We start from the raw sequence: 18,924 nt of genomic DNA, 5'->3' as shown, positions 1-18,924 counted from the left end.
TGAATAATAATATAGCCTGTCATTGTACAGGGTGTGTATATAAATTTTCAAGACTGACCTTTTCGTGAGTAGCGGTGTACACGCAGACTGGTCTCACCACCTACACCAGGTGGTTGTGGTGGTGGGGGGTGGAGGGGGGGGGGGTGTTGGCTAAGCAAGCCAAGCATCGGCATTTGCTGGCAAAATGCTGGAGTGAAAACATTACAAGTGCAGAGAGTGTCTGTTTCAAAACATCATCGAGAAATTAGAGCGTCCAAAATGCAGCGCCTCTTCGAGCATAGAGTTCAATCAAATTTAGTGTAAAACTGAACAAGAATGGTACAGAAACGTTAGAAATAATTCAAGATGCCTATAAAGAATATGCCATGTCACATGCCATAGTTTTCATGTGTCACAAGAGGTTCAAAGGTGGCCACAAAGACTTGGAGGATGATGAATGCTCTGGAAGGCTTTCAACGAGCAGAACTGACGAAAATCTGTTTTAAACAGTGACCAGTGTCTCAGCATCAGAATGATTGCAGTTGAAGTGGGGTTGAATCACCAGATACGTTTCAGCTAGTGATAGAAGATCTAATGATAAGAAAAGTGTGAGTGAAACGTGTCCCTAAAGTGATCTCAGATGAACAGAAAAAGCAGCATCTCACTGTTTTGCAGGAAATGCTTGAACATTTACAAATCGAACCTGTTTTTTTTTTTTTTTTGGCAAAGTGGTCACTGGTGATGAGACCTGAGTCTTCAAATACGATCCAGAGTCAAAGAGGCAACACTTGGAGTAGAACGCTTCCACATCACCAAAACCGAAGAAAGCCCACATGAGCAAGTCACGTGTGGAAATCAATGCTCATTGCTTTCTTTGACGCAAATGGAATGATCCACAAAGAGTTAGTGCCAGACAGAATGTCAGTGGTCAGTATTATACTGGAGTGGTCCGCCATTTGAGGGATCAAATCCACTAAGTATGCCCGGAGAAGAAACATGACTGGGTGCTCCACCATGACAATGCAACCGTTCACACTTGCTTTTCTGTCACTGAAGTTCTGACCCGGTTGAATGTGGCAATGCTACCACAGCCACCTGATAGTCCCAACCTTGCCCCAGTGACTTCTCCATGTTCCCCCAGATGAAGAGAGACCTGAAAGGGAAGTGGATTGAGAGCATTGCAGTGGTCCAAAAGACTTCGACAAGGGTTTTGAACAGCATTCTGGTGAAGGAGTTCCAGGGAGCTTACCAGCAGTGGAAATCTTGTTGGCAGCAGTGTGTAGATTCTCAAGGCACCTATTTTGAAGAATTTTAGTCCGATGTATGAAAGTATTCAATAAATTTTTGTGTTTTGTGACCAGTCTTGAAACTTTATTTACACACCCTGTATTGCACACCCACTCTTTCTCATAATCAGTCTTTTGAAGCAGGATGTTTTCTACATCATTTAAAATATACTGCAGTCCAGCCAATTCAGAAAAAGGGCAGACACAATGAAATGCAAAGCTATAGGCCTATTTCAGTATTACCAATGTTTCCAAAAATATTGAAAGGCCTGCATGTAAACATATAGAAAATTATAATTCATCACATAACATTATTTACGCAGTCAGGTTGGTTTCAATAAAGGTTGCAGCACAGCCCAAACAATAAATGAATTGATCAAAAGGTTAGTTGTCTTGATAACAGAATGTGTGCGTCAAGCATTTTGCGACCTTACCAAAGCCTTCAAGACGGTAAAATATGACCTGCCTTTTCAAAAACAGACTAGCTATGGTTTAAAAAAAAAAAAAATAATAATAATAAGAAAAATAAAAAAATAAAAAAAAATCTCTTAGCTGAATATCATCATAGTTGGCAAACAGAAAACAAAAGCTATTTGGAAATAAAGTGGTAATAAAGTCCTTTCTGGCTGGAAATACGCTCAATTTGGTGTTCCATAAGGTCAATATTAGGATCATCACTATTTTTGTGTTATATCAATGACTTGTCAAACTAGCTGCAGACACAGATGAATCAGCAGCAATACAATGTTGCTAAACTGATGAAGACTTAATCCAGTATACTAAGCAGACATTTGGAGAAGTGGAGGCGTGGGTCAAACACAATAATTTGAAGTTAAATGTTGCAAAATCAGAAATTGCTTCACCACACAACAAACTCTTTGCCTTTACAAATGTCTGTTTGTGTCTGTGTATGTGCAGATGGATAATGTGTGTGTGTGTGTGTGTGTGTGCGAGTGTATACCTGTCCTCCCCCCCCCCCCCCCCCCCCCCCCCCCAAGGTAAGTGTTTCTACTCCTGGGATTGGAATGACTCCTTACCCTCTCCCTTAAAACCCACATCCTTTCGTCTTTACCTCTCCTTCCCTCTTTCCTAATAAAGCAACCATTGGTTGCGAAAGCTTGAATTTTATGTGTATGTTTGAGTTTGTTTGTGTGTCTATCAACCTGCCAGCATTTTGTTTGGTAAGTCACATAATCTTTGTTTAACACACACACACACAGGGTGGGCCATCTGAAGTTTCAGATGAGATTATCTCAAAAACATCGGGTAAAAATAGTGGGTAAGACATGTTCGCAAGCTCAAAGGAGGCCATCAAATAATACTACATGTGACCTCCAGCCCCTGCCTCCTTTCTTTCGTTACGCCAAATTAAGTTATTTTTGTACTAAATGTACTGTATCCTACTTTAAGCGTTACCCAGGAAAACGACAAAGATGTAGTAGAATGATGTTCCCATAGGGTGCTTCATTAGTGTGAGTCCTCTTGCCTCTCACATGCTGGGGTGCTTCATTAGTGCAAGTCCCCTTGCCTCTCACAATTTGGGGTGTTTAATTAATGAAATTAGCCACAAAGAATTTGTTCAAAACTATCCCCATTTGCTACAATGCATAAAGTCAATCATCTGCGAAAGTTGTCCACAGTTTTGAGCAGCACATCCCTGCACGTGCTCTTTGAATGCATTGCCCCATATCGTTTCGGGTTGTGGGCTGTCTTTCACAAACAATATTTTTTAAATAATCCCACTAGAAAAAATCAGGGGGTGTTAGTCTGGTGAACGTGGAGGTCACTGAATTTGTCCACCGCATCCTATCCGCCAACCAGGGTACCATAAATTTAAAATGTTCCACACATTTTCAGCATAATGGGGAGCTGCTCCATCAGGATGGAACCACATTCGTTGCCTAAATTAATATCTTCCAATAGCTCTAACAAATCACTGCAGTGAAACTGTACATAAGATTCCCTAGTAACATTTCAGTCAAAAAAATATGGTCTGATCAAGTAACCATTTCAAATTCCACACCAGACCATTAACAGCTATTTGTGTTGATTGTCAACGGATCTGTGCCAGTTTGGATTGACAGGGGACCAACAATGGCAATAATGATGATTTCACTCACCTTGTTTTTGAATGTGACTTCATCGGTGAACATAACGTATCTAAAAAAAATAATTGTCAGCTCTTCTTATTTCCATGGCCCATTGGCAGAAATGCATGCGTATTTGCATATCTTTTGGCATTAATACCTGTGTCAGTGTCATATGATATGCATGATATTTATGTACCTTCAAAATACTCAAAACAATTGATTTCAATATTCCAGTTTGTCTCTGAATCGCACGACTACTAATTTCGGGATCCAGTTGAACACAGGCGAGACTGGTAAGAGTATGAACATCATTTTCATTGTACTTGCAATGACGAGTTGGACGGTGCATGTATCCATTTCAAGCTCACTGAGTGCAATTTCAAACAACGTTTTCGCTTGGACGTCGTCTGTTTGCAAAATAATCCACATAAAATTGTGCAGCTGCAGTGTAATTGTTATGGCATTCACCTAAAGTTAATATCATATCAACAATCTCTGTAGGAGGATGGTGAGCCATGTTTTGCTAAAGAATAATTTACATTCATCAGTTGATGTTTACGGTTCACAATCTGAAAGTGAAGTGACATCTGATCGCATTGCACCGACCTTTATACTGAGCCGCAGTTCGCAGTTTGGCCACGGCGCTGCCACAGTCAGGTGAGTAATACAATTCTGAAGAGTTCCCTAACAAGAATTTAATACTATTCAGCCTCCCTCCATCAAAAACTGTGGCAGGTAGGATACATTTTGTAACAGAATAGCTTAATTTGCATATTGAAAGAATTGGTGTACATTTTGTATTGATTTGACGTGTCCTTCTCGGATCATTCTAAATAAATCAAAGTTCTTCCCCAATTTTAATGTTTCTCGATTTCAGAGTCATCCGTCAATGGTTTAAAAAAATGTTTCAGACAAAACTTGATTACTTCTGTATGGAGAATACAAATCCGCAATAAAAATGGGTGTTTCCATTTAAGATTTAAAAGTTACCCCCTACCCCACCCAAGGAGGCGGGCTTCAGGGAAGATCAGTTTGGATTCGGTAGAAATATTGGAACACGTGAGGCAATTCTGACCTTACGACTTACCTTAGAAGATAGATTAAGAAAAGGCAAACCTACATTTCTAGAATTTGTAGTCTTAGAGAAAGCTTTTGACAATGTTGACTGGAATATGCTCTTTCAAATTCTGAAGGTGGTAGGGGTAAAATACAGGGAGCCAAAGGCTATTTACAATTTGTACAGAAACCAGATGGCAGTTATAAGAGTCGAGGGGTATGAAAGGAACGTAGTGGTTGGGAAGGGAGTGATACAGGGTTGTAGTTTATTCCCGATGTTATTCAATCTGTATGTTGAGAAAGCAGTAAAGGAAACAAGAGAAAAATTCGGAGTAGGAATTAAAATCCATGGAGAAGCAATAAAAACTTTGAGGTTTGCCGATGACATTGTTATTCTGTCAGAGACAGCAAAGGACCTAGAAGAGCAGCTGAATTGAATGGACAGTGTCTTGAAACGAGGATATAAGATGAACATCAACAAAAGCAAAACGAGAATAATGAAATGTGATCGAAATAAATTGGGTGATGCTGCGGGTTAGACTGGCAATGGCAAGGAAAGCGTTTCTGAAGAAGAGAAATTTGTTAACATCATGTATAGATTTAAGTGTAAGGAAGTCGTTTCTGAAAGTATTTGTACGGAGTGTATCCATGTATGGAATTGAAACATGGATGATAAATAGTTTAGACAAGAAGAGAATAGAAGGTTTCGAAATGTGGTGCTACAGAAGAATGCTGAAGATTAGATGATTAGATCACATAATTAATGAGGAGGTATTGAATAGAATTGGAGAGAACAGAAATTTGTGGCATAACTTGACTAGAAGTAGGGATCGGTTGGTAGGGGATATTTTGAGGCACCAAGCGATCACCGATTTAGTATTGGAGGGCAGTGTGGAGGGTAAAAATCGTAGAGGGAGAGCAAGATATGAATACACTAAACAGATTCAGAAGGATGTAGGTTGCAGTAGGTACTGGGAAATGAAGAAGCTTGCACAGGATAGGGTAGCATGGAGAGCTGCATCAAACCAGTCTCTGGACTGAAGACAACATATATAAATGTCTGCTTGTGTCTGTATATGTGCGGATGGACATATGTGTGTGTGCGAGTGTACACCTGTCCTTTTTCCCCCCTAAGGTAAGTTTTTCCGCTCCCGGGATTGGAATGACTCCTTACCCTCTCCCTTAAAACCCACATCCTTTCGTCTTTCCCTCTCCTTCCCTCCCTGCCGACGAAGCAACCACTGGTCGCGAAAGCCCGCAATTTTGTGTGTGTGTTATTATTAAAAACAAAGATTCCAAGACTTACCAAGCGGGAAAGTGCCGGTAGACAGGCACAATAAATAAAACACACACACAGAACCCCCAGCTCTCGCAACCGATGGCCGCCCCCACAACCTTTCCAACAAACCTCAACCTCCTCTCATTGCACACAGACCCAGTCTCTCCCATCTACTCAATCTCCCACTTCCAGCTCCACTCCCCCCAACACCTCAAAATTCTAGTCAACACAATCTGGAACCACAACACCCCAATTCAGTAGTTAACCTTTCCTCCAAACCTCTCTCCCAATCCGAAACCTCTGTCCTATCCAATGGCCTCTCCTTCAGCCCCACTCCCAGGTTCAACCAAACTGCCCTTGTCAAAGATTTACTGTCCTACACTCATAGTCTCTGCTGGAAATATCACTTTGCCATGAAGAAAAATAATCCTGATCCCACTCCTAATGATCCATCTCCCCAAGACACTATCCAAATTGAACAAATTGAACCCTGCCTGGAACAGTTCCGTCCTCCATCACAGCAGGACCCACCTCTTCTTCCTCAAAATCACCCTCTCCAAACCTTCCAGGAATTTCTCCGGGTTACAGGACTGGAGTAGGTGGTGGTGGGAGGGTGCATAAGACAGGTTTTACACCGGGGGCGGTTACAAGGGTAGGAGCCAGAGGGTAGGGAAGGTAGTTTGGGGATTTCACAGGGATGAACCAAGAGGTTACGAAGGTTAGGTGGACGGCGGAAAGACACTCTTGGTGGAGTGGGGAGGATTTCATGAAGGATGGATCTCATTTCGGGGCAGGATTTTAGGAAGTCGTATCCCTGCTGGAGAGCCACATTCAGAGTCTGATCCAGTCCCAGGAAGTATCCTGTCACAAGTGGGACACTTTTGGGATTCTTCTGTGAGAGGTTCTGGGTTTGAGCGGATGAGGAAGTGGCTCTGGTTATTTGCTTCTGTACCAGGTCGGGAGGGTAGTTGCGGGATGCGAATGCTGTTTTCAGGATGTTGGTGTAATGGTTCAGGGATTCAGGACTGGAGCAGATTCGTTTGCCACGAAGGCCTAGGCTGTAGGGAAGGGACCGTTTGATATGGAATGGGTGACAGCTGTCATGAGGGAGATACTGTTGTTTGTTGGTGGGTTTGATATGGACAGATGTTTGAAGCTGGCCATTGGACAGATGGAGGTCAACGTCAAGGAAAGTGGCATGGGATTTGGAGTAGGACCAGGTGAATCTGACGGAACCAAAGGAGTTGAGGTTGGAGAGGAAATTCAGGAGTTGTTCTTCACTGTGAGTCCAGATCATGAAGATGTCGTCAAAAAATCTGTACCAAACTTTGGGTTGGCAGGCTTGGGTAACCAAGAAGGCTTCCTCTAAGCGACCCATAAATAGGTTGGCATACGAGGAGGCCATCCTGGTACCCATGGCTGTTCCCTTTAATTGTTGGTATGTCTGGCCTTCAAAAGTGAAGAAGTTGTGGGTCAGGATGAAGCTGGCAAAGTTGACAAGGAAAGAGGTTTTAGGTAGGGTGGCAGGTGATCGGCGTGAAAGGAAGTGCTCCACTGCAGCGAGGCCCTGGACATGCGGGATATTTGTGCATAGGGAAGTGGCATCAATGGTTACAAGGATGGTTTCCGGGGGTAACAGACTGGGTAAGGATTCCTGGCATTCAAGAAAGTGGTTGGTGTCTTTGATGAAGGATGGGAGACTGCATGTAATGGGTTGAAGGTGTTGATCTGCGTAGGCAGAGATACGTTCTGTGGGGGCTTGGTAACCAGCTACAATGGGGCGGCCGGGATGTTTGGGTTTGTGAATTTTAGGAAGTAGGTAGAAGGTAGGAGTGCGAGGTGTCGGTGGGGTCAGGAGTTTGATGGAGTCAGGTGAAAGGTTTTGTAGGGGGCCTAAGGTTCTGAGGATTCCTTGAAGCTCCGCCTGGACATCAGGAATGGGATTACCTTGGCAAACTTTGTATGTAGAGTTGTCTGAAAGCTGACGCAGTCCCTCAACTACATACTCCCGATGATCAAGTACCACGGTTGTGGAACCCTTGTCAGCTTATACACACACACACACACACACACACACACACACACACACACACACACACACACACACACACACACACACACACACACACTCAAAGAGAAACTCACAAATTTTTGAGAGCGACTGCTTCATACATCAGTACAATACTACACATGAAGCGAGTTACCACAGAACCCACAGACTAAAACTATACGAAAACAGTCCTCACTATATGGATATAAAATATGTAAATAAAATCAGGAAGGGGAAGTGTGACCCAATCTAAGAAATACTGAAGAAGACCAGGGAAAATATTTGAAAAGTAAATGCTATTACAGTGTAGTAAATTTCTTGAATGATGACCATGTAATATAGTATCCACCTAAAAAACAGTAACACCATATGTATTATAACCACAGATTACTTTTTCATGATAATTGTCTATAGTAATATCTGTCTTAGACTAATGTTATTAGTCTGGACGTAGTTTTATAATGGACAAGTCATGTATGCTACAATCTTTGACTATTTGAGGCTTGTTATGTGATATAAAAATTTTCATTTGATTTGACTGATGCTCTTGTTGCTGACAGTCTTGTCCTTGATGCACTTGCATTTACTCCAAATGACTCTGGCAAGTGGTTTTGATTCTGTCACCAACTCATGTTGAAAACGGCTTTTTTGTCATCAGACAAAATACTGGAAGTAGAAATAATTTTGTTCTGGCTGCACACCCAACATTACCGTTAGCAGTTAGTGTAGCACATGGAACCCACTTATATCACTGGTTTCTCTGTGTTTACATCTTTCATGATATGTTTCTCATACCCAAGGACTTTCCTTTATATTGAGATTACATGGATTGGAATTGCTCAATCAATGTTTATTTTAAAGTAAGGTATTAATAAAAGATTGTGGAACATTTAAGTCCAGGCTGGAAACACAAGAGGTCAGTCTTGATTGCTAATGTTAAACTGTGACATAAAGACATGCAGGAGGCCAGCGACCATTACATAAATTCTTAGCACATCTTATCAGAGCTTTATTAAGTCACTAAAATCAACATATCACCTTTTGTTAAGAACTATACTTCATGAGAGGTTTTAGGAGTAGTCCATCATCAGAACATTTGTCAAATGAAACATAACTGCCATTAAAGTATACATGATATTATGAATAAAAATGTTTAAAAGCATTCACAGTAGTACAAAGAGCATAAAAATACAAAAAGACGTAGTAGATATTTTCAATATCAGTGTTCAACTGATGGCGGGCTGCCATTTCAAAAACTAACTACAAATGCATGCCCCAGTTGTTACAGCTGTGTGGCTGTGGGGAGCTTGAATGTGTATATTAAAAGTAGACGGGCAAATTAATAACAAAAGTAGTATTACACAAAACATGAAGGTAACACAAAAAACACCTATAAACAAAATTAAAAACAAGAGTCAAATGAGTATAAACAAAAAAAATAAATCATGTGTTCCATTTGAGGGCTGATGGGTGATGGGAAGGGAGGACCGGAGGGGGGGGGGGGGGGGGGGGGGGGGCGGAGAGATCAGCAGGACAATAATCACAAAACCCACAAACCAACTGTAGCTCATATGGTTCAGAACCAATGATACACACCATTTTGGAATCTCACATTACAGAAGAAAGAATCACCCTAAGTTCTATAGGAAATGCACATAAACCAGAACTGGGAGAATGAGAGAGGTAGCATTAGGTATGGGGGGAATTATGTTTACTGACTTATGGTGCTACTGTTCTAACAAAATTTACAAAACAATAAAACATTGAAATTGTCGGGTAGCACATATGCATTTACAAATGTATTAAAAAGTGCTATCTCCAGAATGAATTACAGAAGGTAGGAGATGAGGTACTGTTGGAAGTACAGCTGTGAGGACAGGTGGTGAGTCGTGCTTGGATAGCTCAGTCGGCAAAGCACTTGCTCACATGAAAGGCAAGGTCCCAAGTTTTAGTTTTGGTCCAGTACACAATTTTAAACAGCAAGCAAGTTTAATGTTAAGCATACAATGAAAGTATAATTATTAAGTAAATTTTGATAGTACGGTCGCATCATATGCGAATAAAGATATTCCCCATACCTGGTGCCTCCCCTACTCCTTTTCCCCATTCTGGCTTATGTTTATTTCTTATTTATACACTTTTGACTACAGTGTTTTAAATTTTACTTATAGGTGTTTGCTCCTATTATCTTTGCAATACTCGTAGGACTATTTTATTACTAATTTATCCATTTACTTTTATTGTAAGCATGTAACACAATTACAGCTATATGACTATTCCATCTGTTGCATTTATTTGTAGTTAGAAATGATATATCATTAACATGTGATGTTGCTATATAATTTATTTTTAATTGTATGAGCAGTTTCAGAGATAATTTTCCAGTACAAATTTTGTTTTGATACCCACACATGTAAAAACTGTGAACAATGTTATTAAAAGGGTAGTTTTCTACTCAACATAATGATAACGTGTTGAGTTGTTGACACACTGAAAAGATTGCTACACACTGATCTTTCGGCCAAAGGCTACCTCAGAAAGAAAACACACACACATTCAGACAAGCAACCGCACCTCATACACATGACTGCTATCTCTGGTTGCTCCAGCCAGAGAGAAAACAGAGATAGCTGTCTTATAATGAGGTGTGTTTGCTTGTGTGAATGTGAGTGTGTATTTCCTTTATAAAGAAGGCTTTGGCCTGAAGCTCAATGTGTGACAGCCTTTTTGTGCCTGTCTGCAAGTCAATATGTCATCTTCCTGGAGAGTAGCAAGCTATCCCTTCTTTCTCATCCCGTCTGGTAAGTCTCCTGACCTGGGCTTCGGGGGTGACTTTTCTGAACTGACTCTTTTTCCTAAATCTCTTCAGTCCTCTTCCGTCACCCCCTTTCCATCCCCTTTAACTCTTCTAGTAGAAGAAGGAGCCACTGGCTCCAAAAGCTTCTAAAAGTTACATCCTTTTGTGTGTATGTTCCCCAGCTGCCACTTGGTGAGAAGATTTTTTATCTATCCATTTGCATTAAACTATCCTTTGCATAGTATTATTGACATTTCAACCTAGACTTTCCACTGTTTCATGTAAAAACTATGTCATTTATGCACCATACAGGTCATATTTCACATTCATTAGTAAACATAACTACTACTTACTGGGTAGTATTATTATTGCTGGTGATTGTACTGCAAGTTATTTTGTGTGCACAGTCACTTTCATGTTTCTGTCACTGTAATTTGTGCCAATGTGAAATTCAACCTACACTGTGACTGCAATTAATGGTTGGGTAAGTTTTCTTCTGTATGTGCTTGAAAAGAAATAGATGTGCATCTCTTTACCTGTCTAAACCGTGATTTGGTAAACTGGAACTGGCCAACAACAATGGTAAAGTGCAAATAAAGTGGGATAACGATCATTTGGCACTATCTGTCATAGCATCAGCTTCCAGAATGTTTTCAGTACATACACATCTGAGACTTCCAGATATGTTAAGCCAAAGAAGATGACATAAATATTCCAGAATTTGAACCAAGAACAGCTGCCAAATGGTGAAACTAAGAAGTAGATATCCTCTGAAGTATAGCTTTCAGCCATTAAGGCCTTTGACAGCAATAGACACACAAACTTACACGCACACACACTCATGCAAACACAACTTGCACACATGTCTGCAGTCTCAGACAACTGAAACCACCACGGCAGTATGGTTTCAGTTGTCTGAGGCAGTGTGGTTTCAGTTGTCTGAGACTGCAGACATGTGTGCAAGTTGCATTTGCGTGAGTGTGTGTGTGTGCGAGTGTGTCTATTGCTGACAAAGGCCTTAATGGCTGAAAGCTATAATTGTGTGAATCTTTTTGTTGTGCCTACGGCGACTCAGCATCTCTGCTATATGGTGTGTAGCAACTTTCCTCTCTAATGTTGTTACATCCTGGATTTTCCAGCATTTGGGGTGCACATCATTAAAACAAAGATGTTTTTCGTTGTGGCAGGATATTTTCACGAAATTTCAATTACCAATTCCTTCCTCCGAATGCGAAAATATTTTGTCAGCATCAACCTACATATGCAGAAACAATCATCATAATAAAATATGGGAAATCAGAACTTGCATGGAAAGATATAGGTGTTCATTTTTTTGGGGTGCTATTTGAGAATGGATTTATAGGGAATGATTGTGAAAGTGGTTTGATGAACCCTCTGCCAGATACTTAAGTGTGATTTGCAGTGTCCATGTTGATGTAGATGAATGCAACAAAAATGACAGGTAAGGGGAATGTCAAAAGGTTACTTTACAAATAGCCCTTGTATATAGATGCAACACCTGCTATTAACAAAAATTTGGACTGGATAGTGCTCTTTGACAAACTAGTTGTACAATTAAAAATAAGTTTTACAGCAGCTTCACATATTACAATATGTCATTTCTAAGATTTATCAACACTGTGAAACACAATCCACAAAAACTAATTCTAGTTAGTTTTTGAAAGAGCAGTCCACCATCAGCAGATCTCTGATATCAAGAATATGATTATAATTTGATATAATACTATTATTAAGATGTTTTATATGGTCTGTAAAGTTAATTGTGAATGTTTTCAAATACTTTTACTCTTGATGTCATGCATTGAGCTTGTACTTGCACAGAAATTACATTTCATTTCACAGATGTTCTGATGATGGACTGTACCAAAACGTGACACCAAATACACTTTTTAACAGTGTGTGATCTGTTGATATTAGTGACCTAACAAAGCAGTGATATAAAATGTACTCAGAGTAGTTTGATAATGGTATAGGCCACTTAGAATACTAACCTCCACATACTGTTCTGTTCAGGCCAAATAAAACTCTTGTAGTGATACACAATTTTTGAAAAATAGGACGTTTCCACTCAGATAGATTAAAACAATATAAATGTTCAAACAAATTCACATGACTCCTAAAAGCAATGCTCTCTGGCATTATTCTTGAATGACACTGGTTATCACTTCTATTGGTAAGTGAGTTGGGTTCTGTGTACAGAACACATTATGAATGGAATTCCCCTAAATTAATAAAAGGAAAAGAAAAATTCCTATCACATACAAACCTAACTCAATAACACCCTAACTACAGAAATTGTAAGTACTAAGATCTATTTTTGTGCTCAAGATATTGGTACCTTTGGTTAGCACATTTACAAACCTAACTCAATAATACCCTAACTACAGAAATTGTAAGTACTAAGATATATTTTTGTGCCGAAGATATTGGTACCTTTGGTTAGCACATTTTCCATTAACTCAAAAGTAATCTCACTTACATAAAAATAGTGGAAACTCCTGTATGGTGCAATACATAAAATAAGGGAAAGACAACCACTCACTTAAAACAAATCAAAGTGTGGATCACACAAACACATAAAAAACTAGGATTCTCACTAGCTTTTGAGCACTAGTTCTTTTTGTAGCAATAGTACACACATTCATGTACACTCGGGCTATCACGTGTGCGCGCGCGCACACACACACTCACACATACACACACACACACTTGCTTTACGTAAGTTGTTGCCTTATCCTTATTTTACATATAAATCTCACTTACAGTTTTTCATAGAAAAAATTGGGTTACATGGGTTTTTCAGAGAAAACATGGTGCATTCTGAAATGAACTGATTGATATATGCTGAGATAAAGTACTGTGAACCCTTTAAAATCTTGTGTACAATAATCCTTAGTTTTCTTGTAGAATCCCTTGCAGCACACTGTGCTAAATTTAGAAAAATAATACTTATTGTGTATTCAGTTCTTCAAAATGGGCATTGATTTTTAAAAAATAATTTCAGAAGCTGTTCTGTTTAGTTACTACAAGTATAGTATGGGTTAACCTATAACTGATCTTATAGCATTGTTTTGCATTTATTCCTCCAGTAAAGTTTGTTCTGAGTGGTCTCTCAGGCAGTATCATCATACTATCAGTCTGCTACTAACTAATTCCATATATTTTGTGGTTTTCAGCAACAATTTTAAAAATCAAGAGGAATTAAATTCATTTCTGGTGGTGTTCATAAGTATAATTACTGTACATTGCATGCTGATCTGCTACGAAGAGAGAAAGAAGAGAATAGACAAGAAACATAATTAAAAAGTAATCGAGAATACAGGAATGTTGAAGAACTACAACTGATGATGTACTACACTAATAATCTAATTACCAATTTTACATACACAAGGTTTGCTTAAAAAGAAATCAAACTTTTGGTATAACACCTTTATTGCTTATTGTAATCCACTTTAAGCACTGTCCTCCTCAAAATAGTTCCCTCTACTGGTGATACACCATTCCCATCACTTCTTCCACTTTTAGAAAACCTCCTGGAGTGCATTTTCTGGGTTGGTGCACAGATCTCTTTTTGCATCACCCTTGATCTCCTATGTAGGTTGGAACAACTTCCTTTCAATGTGGTTTTAATTTGGGGAAACAAGAAAAAGTCTGCTGGGGCTACATCCAGAGAATACAATGAATAAGGAACAACAGGAATGTGTTGTTTTGCAAGATAGCTGGAGACAAGGAATGATGTGTGAGCCAATGCATTGTCATAATGTAACATTCAAGTCTGGTTTTTTCCCAATTCAGGCCTCTTCCTGTGCACAGCATCCCTCATGCGAGTTTGGATTCAACACCAACTTCTCTAACAGTTAAATGATGTTTTCTGTAAATCACGACATGAACTCTCTCGAACTGATCATCATCTGTTGATGTGGAATGTCGTCCAGGATCATCACCGACCGACATTCTGCCATGGTGAAAATGCTTAAGCCACTCATACCACTGAGTGTGACTCTACAATCCTTCCCACATGATTTTTAAGCAAGCTGATGTAGCAAAATTTCACTTATACCTTGTTCTTCAAGCTCTCTGATTGTCACTTTGACACTAATCTGAAGAGCTACTTTTGTACATGCTCACTTCATTAGCTGTAGCTCTCTTACTAATTCTCAGAGCTAAAATCAGCAAATGGCAGTTTGTTGTCTAAACCTACTTCTGTGTGCCCTCAATAGTTGCAGTGCACTCCTTCTACTGCTTGCATGCTATTTCAAAAGTTCGGTTTCTTTTTGAACAGACCTCATACTTCTTGCTGATTTTCACATAAAATACGTCCACATGTTAGCGCACAAAAACCACAGAAGGGACGTTCAGTTTAAACTGAGCATCATAAAATGTGCCAATTTAATATGATTACTTTCAGTTATCTACATCTTCAGTTAAAATAGATGTATCCAGGCCAGGCATATCGTTTATGGTAAATGTGTCACATAAAAGAAAAACAGCAAAATATGTCAATGTTCTTCATAACGATCAACACAATTGCAGATCGATTTGTAAATGAAATCATTTCTGATTTATCAAATACACATAAAAAAACCTTCACAATTAAATGTGTAAATTTTATGTAAAATGTATGCCACATTGCAACAAGTAAAAATTAAATTTAAAAAGTTCCAATAAGATAATAATACAGTCTTTTCATAAAACCACCCACTGTGGCACTGAGAGACAATTAAATCAGACAAAGGAGATCAAAGAACTGATCACATTGCAGAATCATTCTCATATTTCAAAAACTATTTAGGAAAGTTCGAAGTTTTGAATGAATATTTGGCAATTGTTGCAAGTGAATAAGTGTGTTCAGTTAGTTGCTAAATAAATACAATTCTTTACCAACTGTTAACTTATGAAACTGATAAATTATTAGCTCAAGGTTCTGTATTTTACTATTTAACAACTTCATCACAATGAATGCCCCTCTGATGAACCCTATCACTACTTTAAACAAATATCATTTTTTAGCCACTGTAGTTATGTCTACATATGACCTGAATATGACACATCAAACTATATTCAACCGGGCAAAATTAAATACACTATCACTACAAAGACCAAATTCTATACTGACAGTAAAAGCACTCCTCATAAGTATTTCATCCAAAGTGTGAGCACTACTGGTAAATTAAATTTTATTACAAAGTTTGATTTACACTCCTTGTGCATTTTTATTGTTTTCAGGAGCCATGGCAAAACATAAGACTGCCTGGGGATGGAACAAGACCTTACAGTCAAATTGGCCATTGTGGACAGAAAAACTATTGTCTTGGAAGTGAAAGCCGAGTGTTTCATGCACAGAAACACAAAATAGTAACTAGAAACATATATAATTATTGGCAATTTCATAGTTTCATGCACTTTGGAAAGACATACACAATAAAGTACAGAACAATTATTCAGAAGAGAAAAGGGGATGCTTGAAGGTATCCATGCAGATTTCTGTCTGCCTGGAAATCATTAAGACACCATACTTCTGTAGACAAGTAAAAATAAAAAGGTCTAGTTTGATACTCACCGCGCTCACCTTCCGCACCTTGCCATTAGGCCCTATTGTACGACCCCGATGTTCACTAAGTGAATCTCCACCTTCACTACGAATGCTCATTTTTTCCTTGTTGTTATCATCATTGCCTTTCTCTTGACCTACAAAGAGCTCATAACTGTGACACGAAAAATCAGATGGTGACTTGACGACATTGGCTGCAGCTTGAGCTGCTGCTGCTGATACTCTTGCTGCTTCTCGTGCTGCCTGCCTATTTTCTCTTGCTTGGGCTGCCTCTTCTGCTTCCTTTAAACAGTATTAATAATTATATATTCTGTTTTCTTATTGTCTGAAAACTACACTATAAACATAGTTAGGCCATTATCTGCAAATTTCTATAGGTACACAACATGGGTACACCCAATGTCTGTCTGATATAAACAACACAAAATATAAATAATTATATTCAATATTAAATTAATTTGCGTTCTTCATGAAGTATTATCAGTGGCCTGTAATGCACAGCCTGATAAGACAAGTGAAGCACCCAGAATGTGAGGATGAATCAAAATTAAACTTCACAAGTTGAGGAAGTTCTTGATGCTACTGAAGTGATTACAGAATCAAGACAAATTTACAAAAAGCTTGGCAGTATGAATCCAACTATCACTATGAAATTTTACTCCTTCTGGGCTGGACATGTGCAGTGATTCAGCCGAGAAAGGAGTCATACAGCTGAGGCAAGCTGGTCCTCACGTGTTGCAAATGGTCTTTGATATCCTGTACGCTGTCACTGGGACATTGTTTACAACTGAGCTTGTACCACATATGTTCTATTAGGGACTTATCTCGGAATCTTGCAGGCCACAGGAGCACCTAAACATCATGCAGATAGTTCACAAAGGCACATGCCACGTGTGGTCAAGCATTGTTCTGTTGAAAAATGGCACCACAATATTGTTGAATGAGAAGTAACACATGACGACACAAGAAGTTTATGATGTACTGTTGCGCCCTCCACCATCTGTGACTTGAGGTTATAGTTGACGGTTTCCCAAACCACAACAGGAGTAACTCTGTTCTGTCTCTCTAAAACTTTGGAAGAATGGGACATTTACCCAGGTCACTGCCATACATGCTTCCCAGAAACGGTACCTCTCCAAATGCAACCATTTGTGTTATGGTGTTAATGGAAACCTGCACATGGGGTGGAAGCTCACTAGTACAGCTGATGCTAGTCTCAGACCAATGCTGTGGGATGACACAGAATGTTCCAGAAAGTTAATTATTTGTTCTCAGATAGCAGGTGCAGAAGTGAATGGGTTACAACAGGCATGGGGCACAATATGGTGATCCTTCCTTGCAGTAAGCATACGTTATCAAGTGGGAGTTTGATTATGACTGCCACTGTCACATCCCAATGCCCAAAAAATATGGATATTGCTTGATTTCACAAGCCAGTCATATGGAGACCAACAGTGAGACCCTTTTTGAACTCTATCAGGTGCTGATAACATTGTCTCATATAACTGTGTGACATCTCTGTACTCTTCAGAGAAGTCACTCAACATCTGATACTCTTTGCATTCTTTATATACCTGGTAACAGCACTAGAGATGAAAAACACTTATGTACTCTGGTGGCCATTCTACCTGTCGCAGAGAACTCTAACTCTATAATCATCTACATACCTGGCAATAATGTGTCCACATATGAAGTTACAATGAGTTCTGACCATGTCTTCAGGGTGCTTCACTCTTTTTGACAGGCAGTGTACATGATTTCGCTTTCTTAATAATAAATAATTCTGAATTGATTAGATACAAATTATGTTTGTATGTCTTTAACACACACACACACACACACACACACACACACACACACACACACATTTCAAGTCTTGTATTACATGTTATTGAAGATGTTCCAGAAATGAAATAAGTGATATATCTATAGCACACACTTAAAAAGACTTTTGTTTTGTTGGAAATACAGTTCCCACATAGTAAAGGTGCACTAGAAAATTAACAGGAGACAAACACTATGATGTGGAAAACAAAATTGCTTAATCTCAAGTTATGAGATCAGGAGCTTTTTATGGCTGCTGGCCAAGTTATTGAAAATGTGTGTTTCTGAATAATGCACACCTTTCTGTACAAGAGGAAGGATTTAAAGTCACTTACTCTTGTACAAAAAGGTGTGCATTATTCAGGAACTCACATGTTCAGCATCCTGGAGGACCTCCTCACTACGGATCAATTGGAATTGGTGCTTGCAAAGGTGACAATTAAACCATGCCCATTCACTCTGACACACCAGGTAGTTTTACAACACATAAATCCACAACGGGAAAAATGGGCTAAGAGTTCTGAACTATTGAGGGTTATATGAAGAACATCATTGAATGAACATAACACAGTCATTGGTTCAGCTGGGATACAGGATCAGATCTGTTGCTCTTTGATTACTGTCTCATTAGAGGGAAACTTACTGACAGATCTGATCTGAAATGTCAGTAACAACATATGGCCGAAAGACTCTATTACGCTCTCAGCATTTTATAACCAGTATCTATCTTAAGGGAGTTTATTTTTCAAAACAAAGGTGATATTGCTATGGCTCAAATTATAAACTGTCTCACTGGTTTTGCAACTTCTGAATATTTCTGACAGTCTTTGTAATATAGTACCACAAAAGCAACAGAGTGAGTACACGGTAACGTCAGCTGTATATGAGGCCTTTCTTACTGCTGTAATACATCGGTTTAAAAACATTTAACAGTTAACCTGACAGTTCCTACAAACACAGGCTGTCAGAAGCAAAATTACAGTCTTGGATG

The 18,924-nt window shown here is 39.2% G+C and overlaps 1 protein-coding gene across 1 annotated transcript in view; it reads right to left on the bottom strand.

Annotated features, from left to right (window-relative positions):
* The window catches only part of LOC126281447 (sodium channel protein para), a 1,486,858-nt gene that overhangs the window by 617,989 nt on the left and 849,945 nt on the right, over nt 1-18,924 (bottom strand). The window contains exon 15 of the mRNA XM_049980418.1: nt 16,119-16,391. Within this exon, the coding sequence (XP_049836375.1) occupies nt 16,119-16,391 (273 nt within the window). The remainder of the gene's footprint in view (nt 1-16,118; nt 16,392-18,924) is intronic.

The sequence above is a fragment of the Schistocerca gregaria genome, chromosome 7 (assembly GCF_023897955.1).
Source record: "Schistocerca gregaria isolate iqSchGreg1 chromosome 7, iqSchGreg1.2, whole genome shotgun sequence".
In the NCBI taxonomy this organism is placed as follows: Eukaryota; Metazoa; Arthropoda; class Insecta; order Orthoptera; family Acrididae; genus Schistocerca; species Schistocerca gregaria.
This window is presented reverse-complemented; position numbering and strand designations above follow the sequence as displayed.